At 33.3% G+C, this 21,513-nt stretch overlaps 3 protein-coding genes across 3 annotated transcripts; all 3 read right to left on the reverse strand.

Moving 5' to 3' along the window:
- Window positions 1-5,594: 5,594 nt before the first annotated feature.
- Window positions 5,595-8,984, reverse strand: LOC120068828 (putative membrane-associated kinase regulator 6). Its single transcript, XM_039020463.2, has 3 exons — window positions 8,728-8,984; window positions 6,194-6,873; window positions 5,595-6,109 (listed from the first exon to the last, which is right to left on the reverse strand). Exons 2-3 carry the CDS (start codon window positions 6,801-6,803, stop codon window positions 6,084-6,086), a joined length of 636 nt encoding a protein of 211 aa, XP_038876391.1. The 5' UTR covers window positions 6,804-6,873; window positions 8,728-8,984; the 3' UTR covers window positions 5,595-6,083.
- Window positions 8,985-9,946: 962 nt separating this feature from the next.
- LOC120068829 (acidic endochitinase-like) lies at window positions 9,947-11,442 on the reverse strand. Its single transcript, XM_039020465.2, has 2 exons — window positions 11,070-11,442; window positions 9,947-10,578 (listed from the first exon to the last, which is right to left on the reverse strand). Exons 1-2 carry the CDS (start codon window positions 11,355-11,357, stop codon window positions 9,970-9,972), a joined length of 897 nt encoding a protein of 298 aa, XP_038876393.1. The 5' UTR covers window positions 11,358-11,442; the 3' UTR covers window positions 9,947-9,969.
- Window positions 11,443-16,059: 4,617 nt separating this feature from the next.
- On the reverse strand, window positions 16,060-19,876 carry ABIL1 (ABI-1-like 1). Its single transcript, XM_090317796.1, has 9 exons — window positions 19,547-19,876; window positions 18,715-18,797; window positions 18,064-18,214; window positions 17,886-17,985; window positions 17,673-17,765; window positions 17,397-17,481; window positions 17,235-17,287; window positions 16,978-17,084; window positions 16,060-16,490 (listed from the first exon to the last, which is right to left on the reverse strand). The coding sequence occupies exons 1-9, from the start codon at window positions 19,637-19,639 to the stop codon at window positions 16,332-16,334; spliced, it is 924 nt and encodes a 307-aa protein (XP_090173922.1). The 5' UTR covers window positions 19,640-19,876; the 3' UTR covers window positions 16,060-16,331.
- Between the last annotated feature and the right edge of the window lie 1,637 nt (window positions 19,877-21,513).

Here is a 21,513-nt window from a genome sequence, read left to right on the forward strand (position 1 = left end):
ACCATAATCTCTCCTCATATCCTCAACGATATGACAAGGTTTATAAATACGTCCAATTCCCATGCACTTATCTTTAATCAACTGACCAACAACCATAGCAGTTGCTTGTTTATAGTCATGATTCAGAATTCCAATGAAACATGTGTGCGAACTGTAGTACTTTGTGATCTTGAATATATCAAACCCTTCCATTTTCACTGCACGAAGGCTTCACTTACAAGTCTCTCTAATACATTTGATAGTGAACAAAGATTTGGTTGACTTCCTGACCCTAAATTCAAAATTTTTATTGATGGACAAAATAGATAATCTCATTTTCAAGTCCTTTTTACTCAAAAATAGTTGACCAACTTCAACGTCCTCTGTTCCAGATGAAGAGGTACCGGGCATAATCAACTCTGCCCTATGACTTGAAGACACAGATGGTGGAACCACTGAAGCTGCTGTAGAACGACGCACATCTCCATGGTCATGATTCATTTCATTCAATCCTGTTGGTTGCTCATTAACATCCACTGAAGGACCACAACTTTGCTCTGGATGACCACAATCCATATAATCGAATCTAGATGGTCTCTCATTACCAACAACTGAAGTACCGCCCAATTCTGAATTCAATCTTGCTAGATTAGTGCAGTCGTTGTCTAGTGATAATGTTGATGGTACAGTGTTGGTAGACAATGAAATATCATCCTCTTCCTAACGAAACTGATATGATCCCTCGTATTGTATGTCCACAGTCGTATCATCATAACTCACATTTCCAAACCCCATTCTAATATTTTTGTCCTGGTTCGATTTCAGCGTTACAGATAATTGAAGTCTACTAAGGTCTTCTCGGAAAAGAAGGAGGCGAACATCATCATCATTCCTTATGTATTATGGAGGGGCTTCATATTCAAGCTTATATTTAACTCTCAGTATAAGATCAAACTCTGAATAACTGACATTTGTAACCCTGTAAATGTGAGATTTAAGTTCTTCATATTTCAATGAAACAGACACAATGATTCCTATCAACTCTCCCCCAATATACGAACTTTCATTCTCATCCCAATCACCTCCATATCGAATAAATAGACACTTTTCTGTCATCCTACAAAACAAGAGAACATTTGGCATTAAGTTGTACAAGTAATTGAAGTGTACTCTCGCTCTCTCTTAATCTCGCTCTCTCTCTTAATCTCGCTCTCTCTTGTAATCTCGCTTAATCTCACTCTCTCTCTCTCTCTTGCTCTTTCTCGCTCTCGTTCTATCTCTCGCTCTCTCTCTCCCAATACAAAATTCCGTAATGCTACATTTCCAGAAATAATACAACAAAAATAATTAAATAGACTCGAAATAATGAAACACCTTTCTGAAAAACCTGTTCCATTTTGAAAAAGCCTCGTCTTGGAAATCCCCGTTTGAAAAATCTCCGTTCAACAAAACATCGTCGAAAACCAGAGAAGTAATCACCGTTGAAATGGAGTTTAGAGTTTAAAGAAATCATCATCATATTGTGTTTAGGTATAATTGATTTGAAGCTTCCATCGTGAAAATTGTCAAACCATTCGTCCACTGACGAGCAATCACATCAAACCAGGGAATTTCAAGCGAGAGCGAGAGTGTTTAATCAGACGAGAGCAAGATTTACCTCGTGAGGCACTTGTGAGGGCAATTTACGTAATTTGGTATGACAATGATGTCAGCAGAGGGTCAATTGATATTATTTTTTAAAAATGAAACATTTGACATTTTGGACCCAAAAAATGGATCATCTGTACAAATTTTCCATTTAAATTTCACATTAAAAACGTTATAAAGCTTTCAGAATATGTGCAATGTATTTTATATTCATTCTAAAGTAACTAAATGTAACACAAGTTATAATGAAAAAAATGGTTTACACTTTTTTTTTGTTATTTTATTTTTTTTTTATTTTACTTTCAATTAAAACATGGAGTTTTCATATGCATTGCATTATACGTAAGGTTCGAAATATTGATGTTGATAAAAATATCGAAATCCCGATTTTATGGAAATATTGATATTGATAGAAATTTTGGGAAAAATTATGAAAATTGATGAGAACTATTATAATTAGCTAGTGAAACTTTCATTGTAGCTTAATTAGGTTATAATTGACCATTTTGATTACAATTTCTATAAAGCAATCAGACATTTAGATGTCTATTAGACTATAATTGACGATTGTGGTTTAATTAGATTATAATTAACCATTTTTATTACAATTTCTATAAAAACAATACAACATTTAGATGTCTATTGTAAATATGTGCAAATGTTGACGTGAGAGGAAAAATTTTAAAAAGAAATAGAAAAATAATTACAAAATAATATAAAGTTCAGAAATATTTTAAGGTGAAATTATGTGAAAATTATGAGTTTTAGATAATAAAAGAAAAAATAACTCACATCAATTCAATTTTGTGATGAAATGATGTGAAAATTTCATGAAAAAAGTTTGCATGAGGTTAAAAATAGGTATGGGTTATTTTTTGTGTTTTTTTTTTCAAATTCAATGTCTTTAAAATTAAAGGTTTTGGGTAAAAAAATAAAACTAAAATTTGAGAAAAATTGAAAATTAGAAAAAGTTGCGCATAAAAAGGCTTAATCCTTTGTCAAAAATGACATTAGTGTGTAAAACTATAGAATTACATATAATCACAACCACAAAATTGAAAAAATTGAATTAGACTCACGTAGTTAATTAAAAAAAAAAATTAAAATCTCCTTGAAACATTGAAATTTCTCAAAATTTTTCTGAAATCTCAAAATTTTGTCGAAATGGGGAATAGAATATTCTCGAAAAATTTTCAAAATTTCGATTTTCTCAAGATTTCGTCAAAATTTGGGGGAAAATGAAATTTCCTCTAAATCTCGAGATTTTGATGGAATTTTAAACTATGATTGCAGGTATCTTTTAGCTAGTTTTTAAGAATGATACGTGAAAGAGAGATGTTGTAATTTATTTTTTCAGTCAATTTAGTATTTTGTTTAAAATTAAAAATAGACTACACAGTATGATATACAATTTTTGTTGTTCCTCTGTAACCAAGTTTTAGGGGCATAAAAAATTCAAACATTTTATTTGAGGAAAAGAAAACCTATTCCATCTCATTTTCCATTCAAATGCATTTAAACTTCTCTTTTACTAACATAAATAACTATCAAGAGGGGAAGTAACCTTTAAATATTCAAAAGGACATTTGAATTTAAGCTTGGCTCAACTGATAACTATTAAAAGATAGAAATAGAAGACACGAGGTTTACATAGAAAACTCTAAATCAAGGAGAACACAAGTTTGACTAGATTGATAACCAATTAATTTTTTAAAATAAAGTATAGAAATACTACTTTCACCTATTGATTTATTTGATTTTGTTATTTATTCTTTAGATGTGTTTTTAAAAACCAAAACAAATTTTGAAAACTAAAAAAAAGAGTTATTTTCCAAGAGTTGCTTTTGTTTTTAATAGGATGTGAATTCTTTTGAACTATAAGGAGAGATTCTATAATCGATAAAACGTAGTAGGTTGTCTACTAACCGTCATTCCTAACTCTAGTCTAATAATACAATTCTAGAGGAAGCCATTACTTAGGCACTAGAATCACTAGATCCCTTCAAAATTAATTGTGTTCGAGCTAACTAAGAGAAGAATATAATTAAGTCAAATAGAACATAGTTCAACTAACTAAGATACATACTCTCAATTACGAGGTTAGAAGTTGATATCTAACCTACTCCAACTTATTGCTTGAATCCTAGAATACTTCAGACAAACCATATAGGATTATAATTCTAGAAAAAATACGAAACCATTTGATTTCAATCATAGTCAGAAGGCAGACAAAGTAACTCAGTATGATCTGATCTTGATAAATTAAAGACAAAACTTAGAACTTTGGTCCCCAAATCCAATTCCAATTAAAAACGCCATGTGCAACGATTCGTCAAAGGAAAAATTATGAAGTTAGATTCTCATACCAAAACGCCAACCCAACCTCTTTCGCTTTGGCTGCTTCTGAAGCCTCATTAACTCAAAATTTCAATATCTAAGAGAAACAAAGTATCCAACTCCTGAAAATGGCATTTGGGAATCTGAACAGAGTGAAATCTTAGGCATTTGCCGCCGCATCAATGGCAACAACAGCTACTCATTGCTGACAAATGGGACATGCCTCCCATATCAATGTCTTTGGTCCCCTACTCTTACCTGCCAAAATGGCTTCTGTGGTGGGAAATTCTTCTACTTTCTATCTTGTTTTCTTTTGGTTTTGTAGGACTCAATAGCTTAAGATTTTGTAATTTTGCATCAAATAGAGATGTTTCATATTAGTAAGTTACGCGCTTTTCGTGTTTATGGACATGTATAATGGTTGAGTCTGGTGGGGTTTTTCTCTCCTTGTTTCCTCTTTTTATCTTCTAGAAATAAGTTTTAAAGAGAGGATAGTGACAATATCTTTAAATAAATTGGGGAGAATCCAATTCTGAAACTAGCACAAGTAGTGAAATGCTCTCTCCTAAATCTGACTCAATGTAAACAATAACTTGAACCCAATCAGTTTATAAGTTGGATCAAAAGTTATTTTTGGAGGGATATTTTTTGACTCGATAAGGAAGAAGATATCGAGACCGAAGAAATCATCTTTTTAACCTTATGTAGAATGGATTCTGAAAGACTCGAGACATGGGTGGTGTTTGAGCTAGAATAGTCTTAGGACTGGCCATAGGTAACCAATGAACTACAATTATAAGAAATGAGCACTACAAAGTATAAACTAGCCACCCAGATCAATTCATTCTCGTTTAATTCCATTCAAATCACTAGAACTCAATTATCTTTGTTAGGAACAATGAGGGAAAATATGTTATTTAAATTACTAGAAATGTGCTAATTCACAGGTATGTAGTCCATCTATACAGAAAATAAAAATCCAAGAAGAAACTTCATAATTAAATACAAACAAATAATTTTTTTTTTTTTTTCCTTTTTTTTTGTTTTTTGCTCTGTATCCTAACATTCTTTCTCATTAAACCTAATCTAATTTCATATTCAGGGATTTGTGCCTTGTGGTTAAAAGTTCAAATTAATAGGGCTAATAGTTTCTGCCAATTTCCTACTACCAAAATTCAAGATTAATGTGCAATGAAGTTTGATGATGCCCTATTTATGTGACCCCTGGCCATGGGCAAAGGTCATAACCAGCAGTGAAGATAAGAATTTGGTTGGTCCCCTCAGCAGAGGATTCAAACATTTGGATTGTGTTTTGAAATACAAGGAAAGGTTAGGATGACAAGCATTTTTTCCCTCTCTCTCTCTCTTGTTTGGGGGGGAACTCCACCGCAAGGATCAAGGATAAACTGAACAAAAAAGAAAACAACAAAAGGGTGTGAAACCAATGAAGGGGTGAGGTTGAACTTCGTGGCTTTTCTCCTAACATATTTTGTCCATGTCCTGTCCTCTAACATTATTCTCACTTCCTCTCTCTAGAGACAGAAATGGTATTTTTCCCTCTGGGTTCCATGAATGGAAATTGGGATAGAGATTTTCTACGACAGAAACTAGCCATGTAGAACCATGCAATAAAACACCTCACACTTTCATTTTATAAAGATCGAAGCATTCGTATGAATATGTGAAGAAATAAGTCAAAAGTTAATACAAAATTTTCCATAACTATCGGAAGACTTGAATGTGTACATCTGAAAACCCACAACACAACGCTGAATCGAAACACATTCCTCATATACCTATTCCGTATAAAACAGATACCCTGTTCTTTCTTGAACAATAACTTGTTTCTCTCACTCTACGGTACACAGCATATCAAACAAGACAAGGTAACGTCCTAATTACATCAATCTGAAGGATGCTTGAGATACTTCGCTTAGAAACACACATAAAATCCTATACGTCTTTCATCCTCACAGGACTGACAAAATATAACTTCTCCCAAGAAAGGAAGTGAAAACTGAAAAGGGATAATGCCAGAGGAAAGAGGACAAAGGACAAGTTGCCATGCTGAAACCCTCCCAGAAGTCTGGTACTTTATCCATCTATTGTCCTTTAATCCTTTAATTTTGGTCCAGGATATCATTCCCTAAATCAAGAAGAGAATGAGAAATACTATGCAGTGAAGAAATGGAGATTAATTAACCATAAAACAAAGAAACATGTAACGAACCTATTGATTTTTTGCAGTGAAGTATTGCTTCATAAATTGAGCTCTCTAGATGACACCAATCACCTGATGAGGAACCAATGTTGCTTTGTGGAGATACTTGTGGGGATTGGTGTTGACTCCCAACATCACAGGATTTTTGTTTAATGTCATCATCCCAGTTAACATCACCTGGGCTTCCTTTATGGCAAATGGGACGGAGACATCCTAAAGACTTCTGTAGCATACATAAGGATCTTCTCCATCTTCCAGAATGACAACATCTGTTTTGTATGGCTGGACTAGAAGTTAAAGAAGAAGGTGAAGAATTGAGCTCGACTGGAACAAAATCAGATGTATTAGAGGCTCCCACTGTTGTGTGGCTTATATAAACAGGTTTGACAGAGCCATCAAAAAAAAGTTCATCAGCATGGGATATGAGAACAGATGGGTGGATTGAAGTGCTGAATTTGAAGCTCTGTGTTTCATCCAGTAACCTTGAAGGCTTAACAATCTTATAATCCATCGTTTTGGATGTGGCATCGTAGGACTGCTTCACATTCAACAGCCAACTGGTGGAAAAGCTTTCAACTGCTAGAGGCCGAGGGTCATCCATAAATTCTTTGCAATTCATGGATGTAACAGTGATGAAGGAAACAATTATATATATTCTTCGGCGACAAGACCACGTGATCGATACCTCACTACCTTAGCATATGAGTAAACATGATGGTGGTCACAAGTGCATATTTTGTTTATTCCATTAAGGTCAAACATGAGACACAAGGAAACAACCCCCTTTCCCCTCCCCCTCCACCTCCACCCGAAGAGAAAAATGTCGATAATATTTTTGCTAATTCTTTTATATGGCCTGTACTTTTTAGTCATTTAAATTGAAATTTAAGAACCACTTCTTCATAAAAATCTCATGCCAATGGGAGTTTCTTCGATTTATAAAACAAGCAAACTGCAGATACTACAGATACTTCGATTTTTTGAAAGCTCTCTGCTTTTATTCACCATTTAAATTTCAATATTTTAAAGAAGCTAATGGTCTAGCTAAAAATGTATAGGAAGTGAACTAAGGATTGAAAGTGAATTTCTAAATGGCAAGCATATCACACGCAGTAAATCCCTTGATCTAAGTACAGTCAAGAGGAAAAAGGCAATACCAAAGACGAGTACTGAGTTCTTCTGTGAAGTCAATAGAGTATTGGATATTATTACTTCAGAAAGAAATCACATGCATTAAAATTTTAACCATTGTGGCTTCTAATTTCACATTGGAAACACACAGACATACAACATATGAACTAAAATACACTCAACAAAAATCTAAGGTAATCTTGGTATCGATAAAGACAGGTTTTTGAAAAACATTCTTTTAGAAATTCCACTAAATTCAAGAAACATGTGGTTCTAAAAATATTCAAGAAATATGGAGGAAAACAAGAAAAAGAAAGAAAGAAAATCTGAAAAACCTAAGTTTAAAGGCCAGCATCTCTAGTGGAAGGACTGAAGTCGTAAAATGATTAGCCAATCAAGAATCTATGTACTTTGAAAACACTACAAAGATGTGAAGAAGGATCTCTCAGAGAATAAGGCTTTCATCAATTCACATGCTATATTGACTTAGAGTAGGTGCACAGAAATAAGCTATTGTGAGCAAACATTGTTCCTAATTCAGCAACATAAAGTTAGTACCCGTCAGCTTTACACTTGACAGTAAAAAACAATATGATATGATAATGTACAGAAAGTGTTGAAAATAAATATGAAGGTTCTATTAGTTCATACCAAAATTTCACAATATCTATTTGAGAATAGCTTTCAAATATTAAATCCACAAGTTTGAGGGGTCCTAGCGATACAACTCGTTTGTTCGTTTAATTCCATTCTGCACGCAATAATCTGTGAATACATTTTTAACAATTCCATGAAAAGGACATAAACATCATTTAGACATGGGGTGCCAGCTTGTTGACTAGAACTTGACACTATATATTTCAAAGACAAAAACCAAACTAATAAGAACTCTTGAGAGGAAATCAAAAGTAACCGGTCCCCTTCATTTTCCTTAAGCCAAACCAAGGGGCCCTCTGCTAGTTAACTAACTGCTTGCTTTACATTTCCATGCAAAATAGTAAGCCAGAAACGAGTATAAAAACAGGTTTCAATCTCAATAAACTGAAAATCGTGCAAGTCAGAAGTTCCATTGAGCGGGTCGAATGAAACCTTATAATGCTGATAATTTCCGATTGTGGCAAAGGAAAATTCAAAAGTAGTTTTGTGCTAATACAAAACAAGAACGTGATTAGAAAAGGAAAATAGATTCCCATTCATCTGCTAAGACTGCTAACATCTAACCTTAATCGATTAAGGAGTCGTAACTAATCAAGCAAATAAAATGCACTAATTCAAATTGTAAAGCTCACACCAGCATCAAATATTCCACACTAAAATCAATTTTCAGAGTTAATTCATCGACTTTCAGCGCATCAGGAGTATAAAATATAATCAGAAGCATCAAGTTATAGCGTAACAGAGTGAGTAAATACCGCGCAATGAGATAGAAATCGCCTAAGAAGAGGATTGCCACAAAGTTTCAAACCTTCAAGCCAAATCCAGACAACAGAGAATCGAAGCTCGAACTAGTTGCATTTTGATTGGAGAAACCACCACCGGAGAACTAAGGTGCCGTCGTCCTTGGCCGAACTGATCATCGGAATACGAAATTTAAATGGCGGAAACGGAAACTGCATTCCATCGAACAAAATTTTCATTTAATCGACTTATGCTTTAATTTTGGTCTTGAAGTTTGTTAACCATTTCTTTTTATCTACTTTTAATCAATAAAAAAAAAAAAAAAAAAAGCAACTTTCGAAAATTTATTTATAATTTTGGAAAGGTAAAATTAAAATAATATGGTAGTTTTAAAAACTATTTATAAAAATATTTTACTTTTGAAGTTATTTAAAAAAATATTGTTTTTTTAATAGGTCGAGATTTAAAATTCAACCTTTATTTTTTTTTTTTCCTAAATTTTTCATTTTATAAAAACAATTTCTAAATATATTTTTATTATTTTATTTAAACTCTAAAAAGAATAAATTAAAAAAAATAATATCTCATAAAAATAAAACAACCATAGATTTCTAAATAATTTTCCTAATCACAATATTAAAAAAAAACCACTTTTAAAAATGGACAGACAATTCAACCATTATATTAATAAAGATGCTTAATTTTTAAAAATAAAAATAAATAATCGAATGGTTACCATATGAAATTTCATATTATAATTATTTCATTACTAATATGATAACTTTCTTCTTTTTCTTTTTGAAAGATATAAGATAACATTTTTCTTTACCGAGATGGTGTGAATTATATACTATATTAAAATTTATGGGAAAAACAATTTTTACTTGTGAAGTCGTCAAGTTTTATGCTTGGAGTGAAATATAAAATATACTTATAATAGTACAAAATCTTATTTCAATTAAAAAATAATGAAAAAAAGACATTAAAGTTAAATTTATAATCGATGTTTTTAGGCCTAACACGTGCATCCAATAGTGATAATTCAGATAGTATAGATTCATTTATCCAAAGTGTCACCAAATGTAATTACATCCACCTAAGCTTTTATTCTTAAGACCAATATAGCTCGACTGGTTTGGACATACTCTCAACCCAAGAGGGTAAGAGATTTGAATTCATAGTATTAGAACTAAACAAACACTTTATTCTTGATCATACACACACTGACACATACATAATGTAACATATTATACTTATCAAACATTGTGTTTAATGGAAGAACTATAGCCAGTTTGATCATCATAAAACTTTGACCACAACATAACACCACCATATTTGGTTGAACGTTTGATGACTGGGAGCACTTTCGACTTCAAAATACTAGCGGGAATGAACCCACTACCAGCCGCAGAAGGAGCGGCAGGGAGGCCCAAGAAGATTTGGGCATGAGGAATTGAGGATGTCCATTGCTTCCAAGAGTCAAAAAGATTGCTACCATCGCCTGAAAATTGACACGGTGGATTGTTGTAGAATTGAACCCAAACATAATCAAAAAGGCCTGTAGTCAGTGCGTTCCCGATCCAAGCGTCTGGAAAAGGGCACTGCGGTGCTGCCGTAATGTAAACTTTCTTGCCACTTTGACCTCCAAACTTCAAGAGAGTCCTTGCTAGTTCATCCCAGTGTTGATTTGTCCCGCCTTCAATGTCAAAATCAACACCGTCGAGTACGGCATTGCCAAGTGGACGAGATGTCGACGTTGAATGTCCACCTAAATAGTTGTTCCAAAGGTAGACTGCCACTTTTCTGGCGTCCTCAGCAGATGAGAGAAAGTAGCTTCCCACGCCCCCTCCAATAGAAAGTATCACCTATAAATTTATGTGAGTCAAAATTGAATTTGAGAGAATGAACCATAAAAATATATAAACTTAAAATTTCATGCACCATAACTTTTTAACTTAACCATAAAGATTTAGTAAGTAGATCACTTAACCCTACATATTCAAAGTAACAACTTATTTATATTAATTGAAAAACACTATATTTTTCTTGCATCATTAATCCATTGCTCACTACAAACAAGAGAGAATGGACTAACAAAGAAATTTCCTTTTAATAAACACACGTTAAAGGATGGTTGGCACAGTCAAGTAGAATTCTTCCTACCACAACTAAATAAACTTGACTCAATAATATAATCTAATCTTTTAATCTATTTACTTAATATAATCCTAAAACATTTGTCAATCTGAACCTAACTTAATAAATATAGGTATTGAGTTAAAAGGTACGATATTGGAATTCCTACTAATCTACCTCGTTGAACTCAATAATAATAATAATAATCAAACGTGGTGACCTTGATGCCTCTAGCTTGACACGACTTTATGTCGGAGCTCAGGTGAATGCATCCGTTGCTAAAGGGGTCGCAGTGTCCGGCAAGATTGATCTGCGGCGTCTGGCCGTTGCCGAAGACGGAGAGAAAAGCGAGGATCACAATTTGGTAGTTTCCGGTGGCACAAGTTTCGGCCAGAGTGCCCTCATTTCCATTTTGACCCCAATAAATAGCTATCTTCCCACCATTGGATTTCGCCATTAGAGTTAAAATGACCATGGTGCAGAGGAGAGCTCGACGGCGGAACTCCATTTTTCCGGTGGAAGATAAGGGTGGCGATGGAGTGAGCTTTGTTTTTTATGTTGGTTTTGAAGTGAGAGCAATATAATGGAGTGTGCTTTTATAGTTGGAATGAGGAAAATGATGGCAAAAAATGTTAAACACATTAATACAAAGCTTTTCAACATTTAGTTTTAACTTTTTATTTGATGTTACTCTCTTGTTGTCTAAATGTAGGGTGTGGTGATGGACCTTATTTCATTCCAAAAACTTAACAGCTTGTATGAATATGACTTCTAATCAACCTTATGTGTTTGTCTTGGTAGATGTTTAACTTCTTGTGAAAATGTGAGAGGGTGTTTGGGTCTGTTGAGTTGAGTTGGCATATTTTACCAACTCACCCCAGCTCTCCTTTCTTCAAATGTTTTCAATGGCTTCGCCCATCGGCCACTGTCACATTCTAGGAACTAACTCTGGGCTTCGACAACTACCTTCGATGAAAATTTCGGCGACCAACTCCAGCCTCCGATAACCACCTCCGATGATAACTTTAACGATGAAATCCAAGCTTCGACAACCACTTCCGATGACAGTTCTCTGACAACCAACTTCGAACTTCGACAGCCTTCGCATGACCAACTCCGACAACCAGTTTCGAGCTCCGAAAACTACCTCCGTTGACTCAACTTCGACGATCACCTTCGAGCTACCAACTCCGATGACCAATTTCAAGCTCCGACAACCACCTTCGTAGACTCCGACAACCACCTCCAACTACAAATTCCGATGAAAAACACCTTCAATGACCATCTTTGAACGAGCAACTTCAACAACCAACTTGGGCTTCGACAACCACCTTCGATAACCAACTCTAATACCACCTTCATGTGATTAACATTCAAGCTCCGACAACCACTTCCGACTACAATCTCTGGCAAAAATCATCTTTGACAATCAACTTCAACGACCACCTTCACCCGACCAACTCCGGGATTTCAAAACCACCTCCGATGACGAGCTTCAACAACCAACTCTAGTACCACCTTCATGCAACCAATTTCAGGCTCCGACTACAAACTCCAGTGAAAGCATCTTTGATAATCAACTTCGACAACCACCTCCAATTATTATAAAACTGATGACGGTTAAAGTATGTTGTTGTTGATTATATAAAAAAATTATTATTTTGTCTACATTAAGTGTAACATTTTTATGTAAAAAATTGTAAAAAAATATTTTTATTTAATTGAATTCATATATCAAATGAGTGTTAAGAATATTTAGATGAAAAGTAAGTATATACTTGAAAAGTATGTAACTGAAAAGATATAACATATAAAAAAAAAAAACATAAAATGAAATTTTTTTTTCCTGAAATATTTTACAGCAAGAATTAGTGAAAAATAGAGATTTGTTCTATTAGGAATCAAAAGTTTTGATTTCTCAATTTTATTTAACCATATTTTTACAAGAAATGTAATGGGTTAATTGTTGTTCATTGTCCAAAAAAAAAAAAGTTTTAACAATTAAAAAAAAATTACAATCTATATTGTATTCAAACAAAAATTGGTAAAACTACTGAATAAAAAAGTTACAAAACAAAAATAGTAAAAACATATTATTTAGAGTTCAAAAAACTGCACCAGATATCTCAAACATATGAACTCAATTTTATACCCCAAACACAGACATATGAACTCAGGTCAAATAATTATGCACCACAAATACAGAAATATGAACTCCACAAATATATTAACTCCACATACATATGAACTTCAGACATCCTATCTCAACTCAGCGTTCCAGACAATCCCTAAGATTTAAAGTTATGTATGTGTGAAAACAACTTTCATTTGAGACTATACATATATATATATAAGGACATACAAAAAAATTAAGCTCATAAAATGGTGTCTCCCTCTATAGAAGTGGATCCAATTAAGTAAAATAGTGTCAAAATAATTACAAAAAGTCTTCCAAATCAAAGTCTAAAGAGAAACATAAGAATGAATAAAGGACCAAATATCACTTAGGTATCTCTCCACCCTTTTAAACACTCTACCACTTTGCTTCCCCCACGTAGCCCACAAGATCACACACACCTTAGCAAATCATAAAAAACAGTCATTCTCCTGAAAAGGCAGATGAAGGAGAAACTCCTCGATCATGTCACTAATATCTATGTGGCGAGCATATAAAAAATCAAACGTTTGGAAGAAAAAGTCTCATAGGAATCTCACTAACTCACAACCTTGGAGAATATGGCTCAGGTCTTCCTCCACTTTTTAATAAAGATCAACACGACAAAATATGCCCACTAACATGAGCAACTTCCTTACAAGCCAATCCATCGAATTCAAACATAAACTTCATTTCTTAATCTCGAATTATACACATAAGTAGAGGATGGATAACATCTCTTTTTAAGAAGAAAGTGAATGAATTCATACTAAACGAGAGATTAGATTTATTTTCTCAAATTATTATTACCATCATCATTAAGTTGAACAACAATGAAGAGATTGGTCGGTATATAACAATTAATTGAACTGTGTTGAGGTTAACCTAACTATTTTTTAAGTTGGGTTGATTTGATGATGATTATATTGGATAGTTAATTAGAATTAAAAAAAAAAAAAATTGACCCTATGTTTAATTGCACAATTAAATGGAGTGGTTGAAGGGATTAAACGAGAGGGAGAGAACCACCGAGTGGCAATTTTAAATACGACTTTTTTTATTAGCACTAAATACGACTCCAATCCTAGGTCATTTCACCTCCAGCAAGAGGTGACAAAATCTTGATGTGAGTTCAATTCTTGCTCTTTTCACCATTATAATATGGCTATAATATGTGGAACGTGAGATTCCTTTATCCCTTTTTTTAATTTCTTTCCTTCTATATATCACCAATCTCTTTTGGAATAACTAAAGTCTAAGCTATATATATATATATATATATATATATATATGATTGTTCAATGAAATGGCCTGCAAAATAGATAAGAGATTCAACAGATAATTTTATTTGAAATAATTGTGTGTGGATAATAAAATTCATATTATTTGCAAAGGGATAAACTATAGTATGAGTATTGTTAAATCTCCTTGCAAGTAAAGTTCCTATAAAAATTAAGAGTTTGTTTAAATAGAAGAATTATGATAAGGATGAAAGATGGAGGATGTCCAATTCAGACTTTATTCCAACAGTTTCAACACTCGGTGAGAATTAAGATCATGAACTATTATCATATTAATAGCAGAGGGAACGTAAAGGCACGAACAAATCTTTATCACAATGTTGTCTATAGTAAATGTAATCAAGTGAGCATATGATAAGTCTACATATTGAGCGAAGAGCACAACAAATTTCATCAACGAACAATAATTTTATTTTGTATATCTCATTATTTCTTTATTTACGAGTGTTTTTCTTTGTACATAAGATTTAATAAACACATTTTTTTTCATATAAACTTATTTGTTGCAATTCTTTTTTCCTTAGCCAACTTAAGCACAACTCAATTATTCCAAACAACCCCTTTTTTTTAATCCCAATCACCTTGTTTGAATTGCAAATTGCAATACTCTTTTAAAAGAATCCTCTTTTTTGGAAGAATAATTTAAATATCTATCATTAATAAATTTCAGAATAATGTATGATTCCCCTCCTAATTATAGGTGATAAGTCCACACAAAATTCCAGGATAGAGATGGGTTGTAAAACCTTATAATATACACATTATAAGGACTGACAATTTGGCATGGCTGAAAAGGTTGAGAAATCATGTTCATACGAAAGCTATCTCAAAGTTAATTTGAGTCTCACGCTACAAGAATAATATAGATCAAATTTAATCTTTTTATCAACCCTGACAGAATGAAACAAAAGGGAAACTACATGGAAAATAGGAATAAAAATTCATGATATAGAAGTCCCAATCCCGAATGCATAGAAAGAAGCTATATTAATTCTTCATTTTAAATATTAAACTATAATCAAGTGGTGACAACTTTAAATTTAATTGCGCAAATATTATTTTAACATGCCCTCACCCTTCTTATCTTCTTAAGAATAGTAAAAGTTTTATGTCAGTTGAGTTAAGCTCGTTTTTGACAACTCAAACTAATGATTAGCCCATAATGTTTGGCTCACATATTGAAGTATCTCATGTTACAAGTTTATTGATACTACCAGCTACATAAACCAACTACCATAACTAAATCAAATATTCTCATAAAATTGTCGATCTAAACATAGTTCAATTAGATAAGACATAATATTCTAAAAAAAACAAGTTTAACTATATATTCTTGAACTAAGATTATCAATTAAAATATAGCTCAATGAATAAGACATCAATTAGCATTTGATGGTTTGATCCCACTGGCACTTTCAAATATACCAAGTTTCAAGGCAAGTCTTTTAATTCTTGACTTGTAGTTTTTTATTCCCTTCTAGTGTGACCAAATTTTCTATTGTAGAATGAACAATTTATCCGTCATATAATCATTACATACCTATTTCTCTAAAGACCATTGAACTCCTCAGTAGAGATGTCCATTTTTCCCACGAGGACGGGACTTCCCTCATTAGATAGGTTATGAGGAGCGAGTGGAAGAAATTCCCTGTGAGGAATCCATACCCTGATCCCCATACGGAGTTCGTGCTCCCCATATCATTCCCGACTCCGTCCATGGATATCTCTACTCCTTAGCCACAATGAGAACAGGGTTGTGAATGTAAGCAATCAATTAGTCACGAAGTACCAGTACAGAAAATGAATGGTCCAAAGAAATTAACCTATCGATTATCATATCAAGCAGGAATTGACGGATACACTGCTGACTACCATCTTCCCTATATCCCTTATTACTTTTATGTACTAATTTTCATTATTTATTGCACATAAAAGAGAATAAAATGGAGGAGCGGAGGAAGTATAGTACATGTAGAATTTGCGCCATGGCAGTTAAGGTTATTGCTGGTAATTTTTGTTGAAGAATTTACGAGACCGGGCCTGCCCTCAGTTTTGGTGTTTTCTGTTTTACGAAGAAGGCGGATAGCACACTTTTGCTGCGAGCAGGGACGTGTACTCTTTCGTGTCGATTGGGGGCATCAAATGACCTGAATGCTGTCAAATGCTTGGAACCTTCGAATGCTTCCTGTAAAAGATAGACTGTGAGATTGACATTTTTCTTCAAACATTAAGACAGACAGAAAGGAACTAGAAGTCATGAAATCACAGCCTACAGCCGATGCTTGAAATGGACAGAGTTTATTTGAAGATTATTGCGATCGTCATCTCAAGCAATCAACCGTACCCACAAGAATACATGTCCCTACGAATACTCAGCAAAATATGCAAATGTGATATCCTAGAGATCATGGTATGTACATAGGTAGGAACTGAAACTGTTCTAGCTCATCAAACAAGGGTATAAAAGGTATTTGCATGTTAAGTTGTCCAAACAAAATTGACCTAAAACAACTATTCCATTAAAAGGATGATTAAAATGGATCATCACAAAACGATGGATAGCCTGAAGAAACCAACAGCACCCCTGTAGAAAGGTTTATCACTCCTAATTATAATGCATGGGTTCAGAAGAAAATTGTAAATGCCTGCATTCTAATCAATTTTAACATTACCCTGTGTGTACCACCTAGCGTTTGCAAAATTGCACTGGAAGCAGGAAACCCATTTGATGGCTGACTGTGACCAGCTGAATATTTCGGACGGATAGTGGCATCGTTATCTGCAAGGCCATGCTTGACAATAAGGATTATCATTTCTAGAAAGAAAGAAAGAAAGAAAGAAAGGGGGAAAAAAGAAGAAGAAGAATCCAATTGCATGAATGGCACCAGTTTTCAACATATGGTAGTGTACTAGTTCTATTATTATATACCTATAAGATGAAAAATTCCAGAAGTCTTTTCTGCAATTTTTTGGTCCTCACTACTGCATAATGATTAAAAAGAACGTGATGAGAAAGTGGCATACTCAATAATATCACAAATCATGGGGAAAACACAGATTTGAAATCATGCTAGAAATTCTCTCCACTTACCCGTTTAAAGAATGTGAACCACCTTTCAGTGTTGACTTTGTCTCTGAGGCTAAATGCCATGAAAGTGTCTTAGATGCAGGGATGCCTAGAATGGAAATGAGAAATACAAGCTCACACCAATACTTAAGCAGAATGTTAAACTGATAACAGAAACTAAAGCTCCCATCAATTGAGAAAATAAAGATAATAGAAACAAAAACAACAGAGTTGAACCAATATATAAACCAGAGTAATGAACTCATAACAAAAATAGTTAACTAAATATAAACCAGACACCTGAGGGCTGAAGACGACCTCTTGCTTGAAAGGGTTGCTGCCTAGCATCAGTCTGTATATGTGGACTAAAATGTACCTTCTTACTGACAGAATCTAGTTGGAGTTAACAAAATATGAAGGAAAAGGTCAAATGTGGAAGATAGAGGTGAAGTTAAAATCCACTTGCCACCATAGCAGCAGAGGAAATAACAGAAAGATAGTTGATATTCTTACTTGGTAACATATAATGCTTATGATGTCTTGGGATCAATGCCAGTAACTGCTGCTGCCTGAGGCCTTCTTTATCCGTATATGTTTGACATGTAAGAAGTTGCTAAAATAAAAATAGGGTTAATTTTCCCTTTGATATCATTGGCTTAATCTCCTAATGAAACATGAGCAAGAGACTTACCTGATTTAGACAAGAAACTTTAAGCTCCATGGTTGATACATCTGATGTTTGCTGCTCGAGAAGCTCAGTCAACTTGTATGCCACTGTACCAAGGTGATCAACAGCATTAACGAGAGCCCGAACAGCATAGTCCTTTAGGTTGTCCACCACCCTGTGACAATTTTTTGATATTGGTTACGTGTCGATTTCTTTTGTAAATCTATCATACTTACTAAGTTATCATTATATAATATGTCAATCCTTCTTGACTAGCAATCTAACTAGTGGGTAAGAAAGGAAAGCTCCCTGCATCAATTTCTTGAAACATGGAAGATTAGACCTACTTATATGTATGTTTATTTTAACATAGATTTACATTCATTTTAATCACCAATTTACATTATTTCCATCCAATGTACTGAACGTGGCCCAGCATTGAACGGTTCCAAGTTTGACCTTAACTCATTTATACCAAATACCAATACAAAAATTGCCTATTACAGATTAACTTATCTATATGTTTAACTAGATAGTGTATTATCAAATTTAAGTGACGCCCGTCTTAACTAGCATTAAGACTTACTGCATGATTAAAGAACATATTAACTAGTAGAAGCATATCCACAATTGTATCATGAAATCACTGCCAAGAAGTGAACCAGCAAAACTTACATTTGCTTCTGCTCACTGTGAAGGTAGGTTTTCTCACAATATTCGGCAGCAGAGTACAGCTGAGGCCTCAGATTTTTCAATTCCTGGATGAAATATATTATTAAGGACAAAACAATGGGATACACATATTTCAATAAAAGATGAAACTAAGAAAATTAAAAGAATGCAATGGAAAGTTATGTGCAGACAACAAATTTCAGCAAGGAAATTGGAAAAAACAAAGATCTACAGTAGAAATAAATCAGCTCTCTCTCTCTCTCAAATCAGAACATCCTGACAGAGAATTAAACATTCTATAAAAGTATCAGATAGTTCCAGCCAATTTCTGTACAGACTTGACAGATGTTCCAGAATATAGTACGAGGACCGCAGATTTATTCGGAAACGATCACATGAAGCAAAATTATCCTTATGCGCAGTGTTGCCATACATCTAAAAAATTTCCACCGTATCATGCCTAAACACGAAAAATCTAAAGAGCATTTCACTGTTCCAACAATTTGAAATAAAATTATTCAATCAAAGTAGAGCATCCAAATTAAAACTTAAATGAAGTTGTTAAATCACTCAAAGATCGTTACAAGCCTTTCGTTCCGGAAAACCAGTCACCTCAACTCAACAAGTAGAGCATCTAAATTCAGAAGGAGTCAACATACCACAATCAGCAAAGGAAGACAAAGGAAATCAAGAAAAACAAAGAACAAGTAACCAAAAGGAAATTACATAAAGTCCAGAAGCCAAACACGCAAGCGAAGAAGAGTTAAAGAAAAGAGAGGGAATCAGATCCGAAAGAGAAATCAAAGAAGAAGAAGAAGAAGTTCGAGAACGAAACCTGCAGGGCTTTAACAAAGCTCTTGCTCCGCTCCATGGAAGCTTCATCAAAGGTCATGGCGGGATTGTTGGGTCTGAGTTGATCCAAGTCCATTTCTTGAGAGAGATCAAGGAATTAGAGAGAAGCAATCAAAGAAAGCTGGCTGAAAGTGAAGGAGATGGTGTAGTTGCATAACAGAGAGTGGAAATTTTGGGTTCGGTGAGAGAGAAAGCAAAGTGAGTGAGTGAGAGAGAAGCAAAGCCGGGAAGAGAAGTGGGATTTTATTTGGAGTTAATTGCAAGGGAAAATGACACGGAGAAGAGGAAGGGAGAAAACAGAGGGCGCGTATTTAATGTGGAGCTCCAAATTTATTTATATATTCAGGTGGTTGGTTCATTGGTTGGAAATCTAACCTAAACGGTGACGTTTTATCGTTTTTTATTTTTTTTAAAATGGTAGGCGGGGAAATTTGTTTGTTTTTTACTTTAATTACAAGTTTACTAATCATGCTTTAAAACTTTTAATTTTTTGGTTTATTATTTTTATTTTTTTGTCTAGAATTTTAAAATTTTCAAAAATCATTAATATATAGTTATGAATTTAAATTTTATGTTTAATGAAAATTTTGGGTAATGAGACCAATATGAGCATAGCTATATAAACTTATAACTTTGAGTTATGATATTGTTAAAAAAACATGAAAAATTGGATAACATTTATGCCCCATTTGGTAACCATTTTGTTTTTTGTTTTTATTTTTTTAAAATTAAGTTTATAGATACTACTTTCATCCTCAAATTTCTTCCTTTGTTATCTACTTTTAGAATTTGACTAAGAATTAAACTATTATACTTAAGAAATATGTGAAATAGGTTTAATTTTAAAAAACAAAAATAAAAAAACCAAATGGTTACCAAACGGGGTCTTAATTTTTAGTTTTTATTTTATAAACTCAAGCTTAACATTATTCCCACTTATTGATTTTCTTTGTTTTAATATCTATTTTTTAGGAGTATTTTTTTAAAAAAAAAAATCAATCCAAAATTTAAAAATTAACTGATTTTAAAATTTGGTTAAGAATTCGTGTTTGAGTAGTAAATATGTAAATGAGATTTCAACTTTGATTTTATGTCTTAAACAAGTTATGTCGATTTTATTTTATGCCATGCCTTTATGATAGTGATTACCAAAAAACTTATTTATTAGAAGTAACTGTAGGAAAACTCTCTTATTTTTTATGGGACATTTGTGTTATGGTATAAATTTCCGTTAATTCACGATAAATATTATAAGTACAATTACAAAAGATCAAACAATTTTATAAATTGATTTAAAAAAACAATATGTTATTTGATCTATTTTTACGATCTAAAATTTTTTATATTTTATTTTCTTCTTTTTTCATTCCACTCTGGTTTTGTTGAACTTTATAGTTTAACAATAGAGCGACAAATGTGACAGTCTAACAATAGAGCAACAAACCTGGCAACATATTCCTATCACGGTGACACAAGATTAATCTTCACTTCATTCCCCATAAATAAAAAAGATACTACATCATTCTACTCCTTATACATCATTCTACTCCTTAACACTATTTTGTACTAACTTTGCGTTGGAGTTTATTGAACAAGTACTATACTAGCGTGTAAATTTTTATCATAGGTAAAAGTTCTTCACCAAAACATAATGACCAAAATCTTGCACCAACATCCATGATGGGAGAAAATGTTGTATATAATTCTTTCTTTTTTTTTTCACCATTCTTTTTTGTTGGAAGATACCTCCCACTTCTATTGAAAGAATAAGCAGAAAAACAACAAAGAAATTAAAAGAAGACAATAAAACTAGAAACACAATAATTTACATGAAAACTCTAGCTCGAAGAAAAACCACGACCTACCAGAAAGAAATTCACTATGTGAAAAATTGTTACGATCTCATAGAACAATTCTCTCCTTAATCCCAATTATAAGAGCACTCTCTAA

This window comes from Benincasa hispida, chromosome 1 (assembly GCF_027475165.1).
Source record: "Benincasa hispida cultivar pf3 chromosome 1, pf3_genome.v1.1, whole genome shotgun sequence".
NCBI classification, from domain to species: Eukaryota; Viridiplantae; Streptophyta; class Magnoliopsida; order Cucurbitales; family Cucurbitaceae; genus Benincasa; species Benincasa hispida.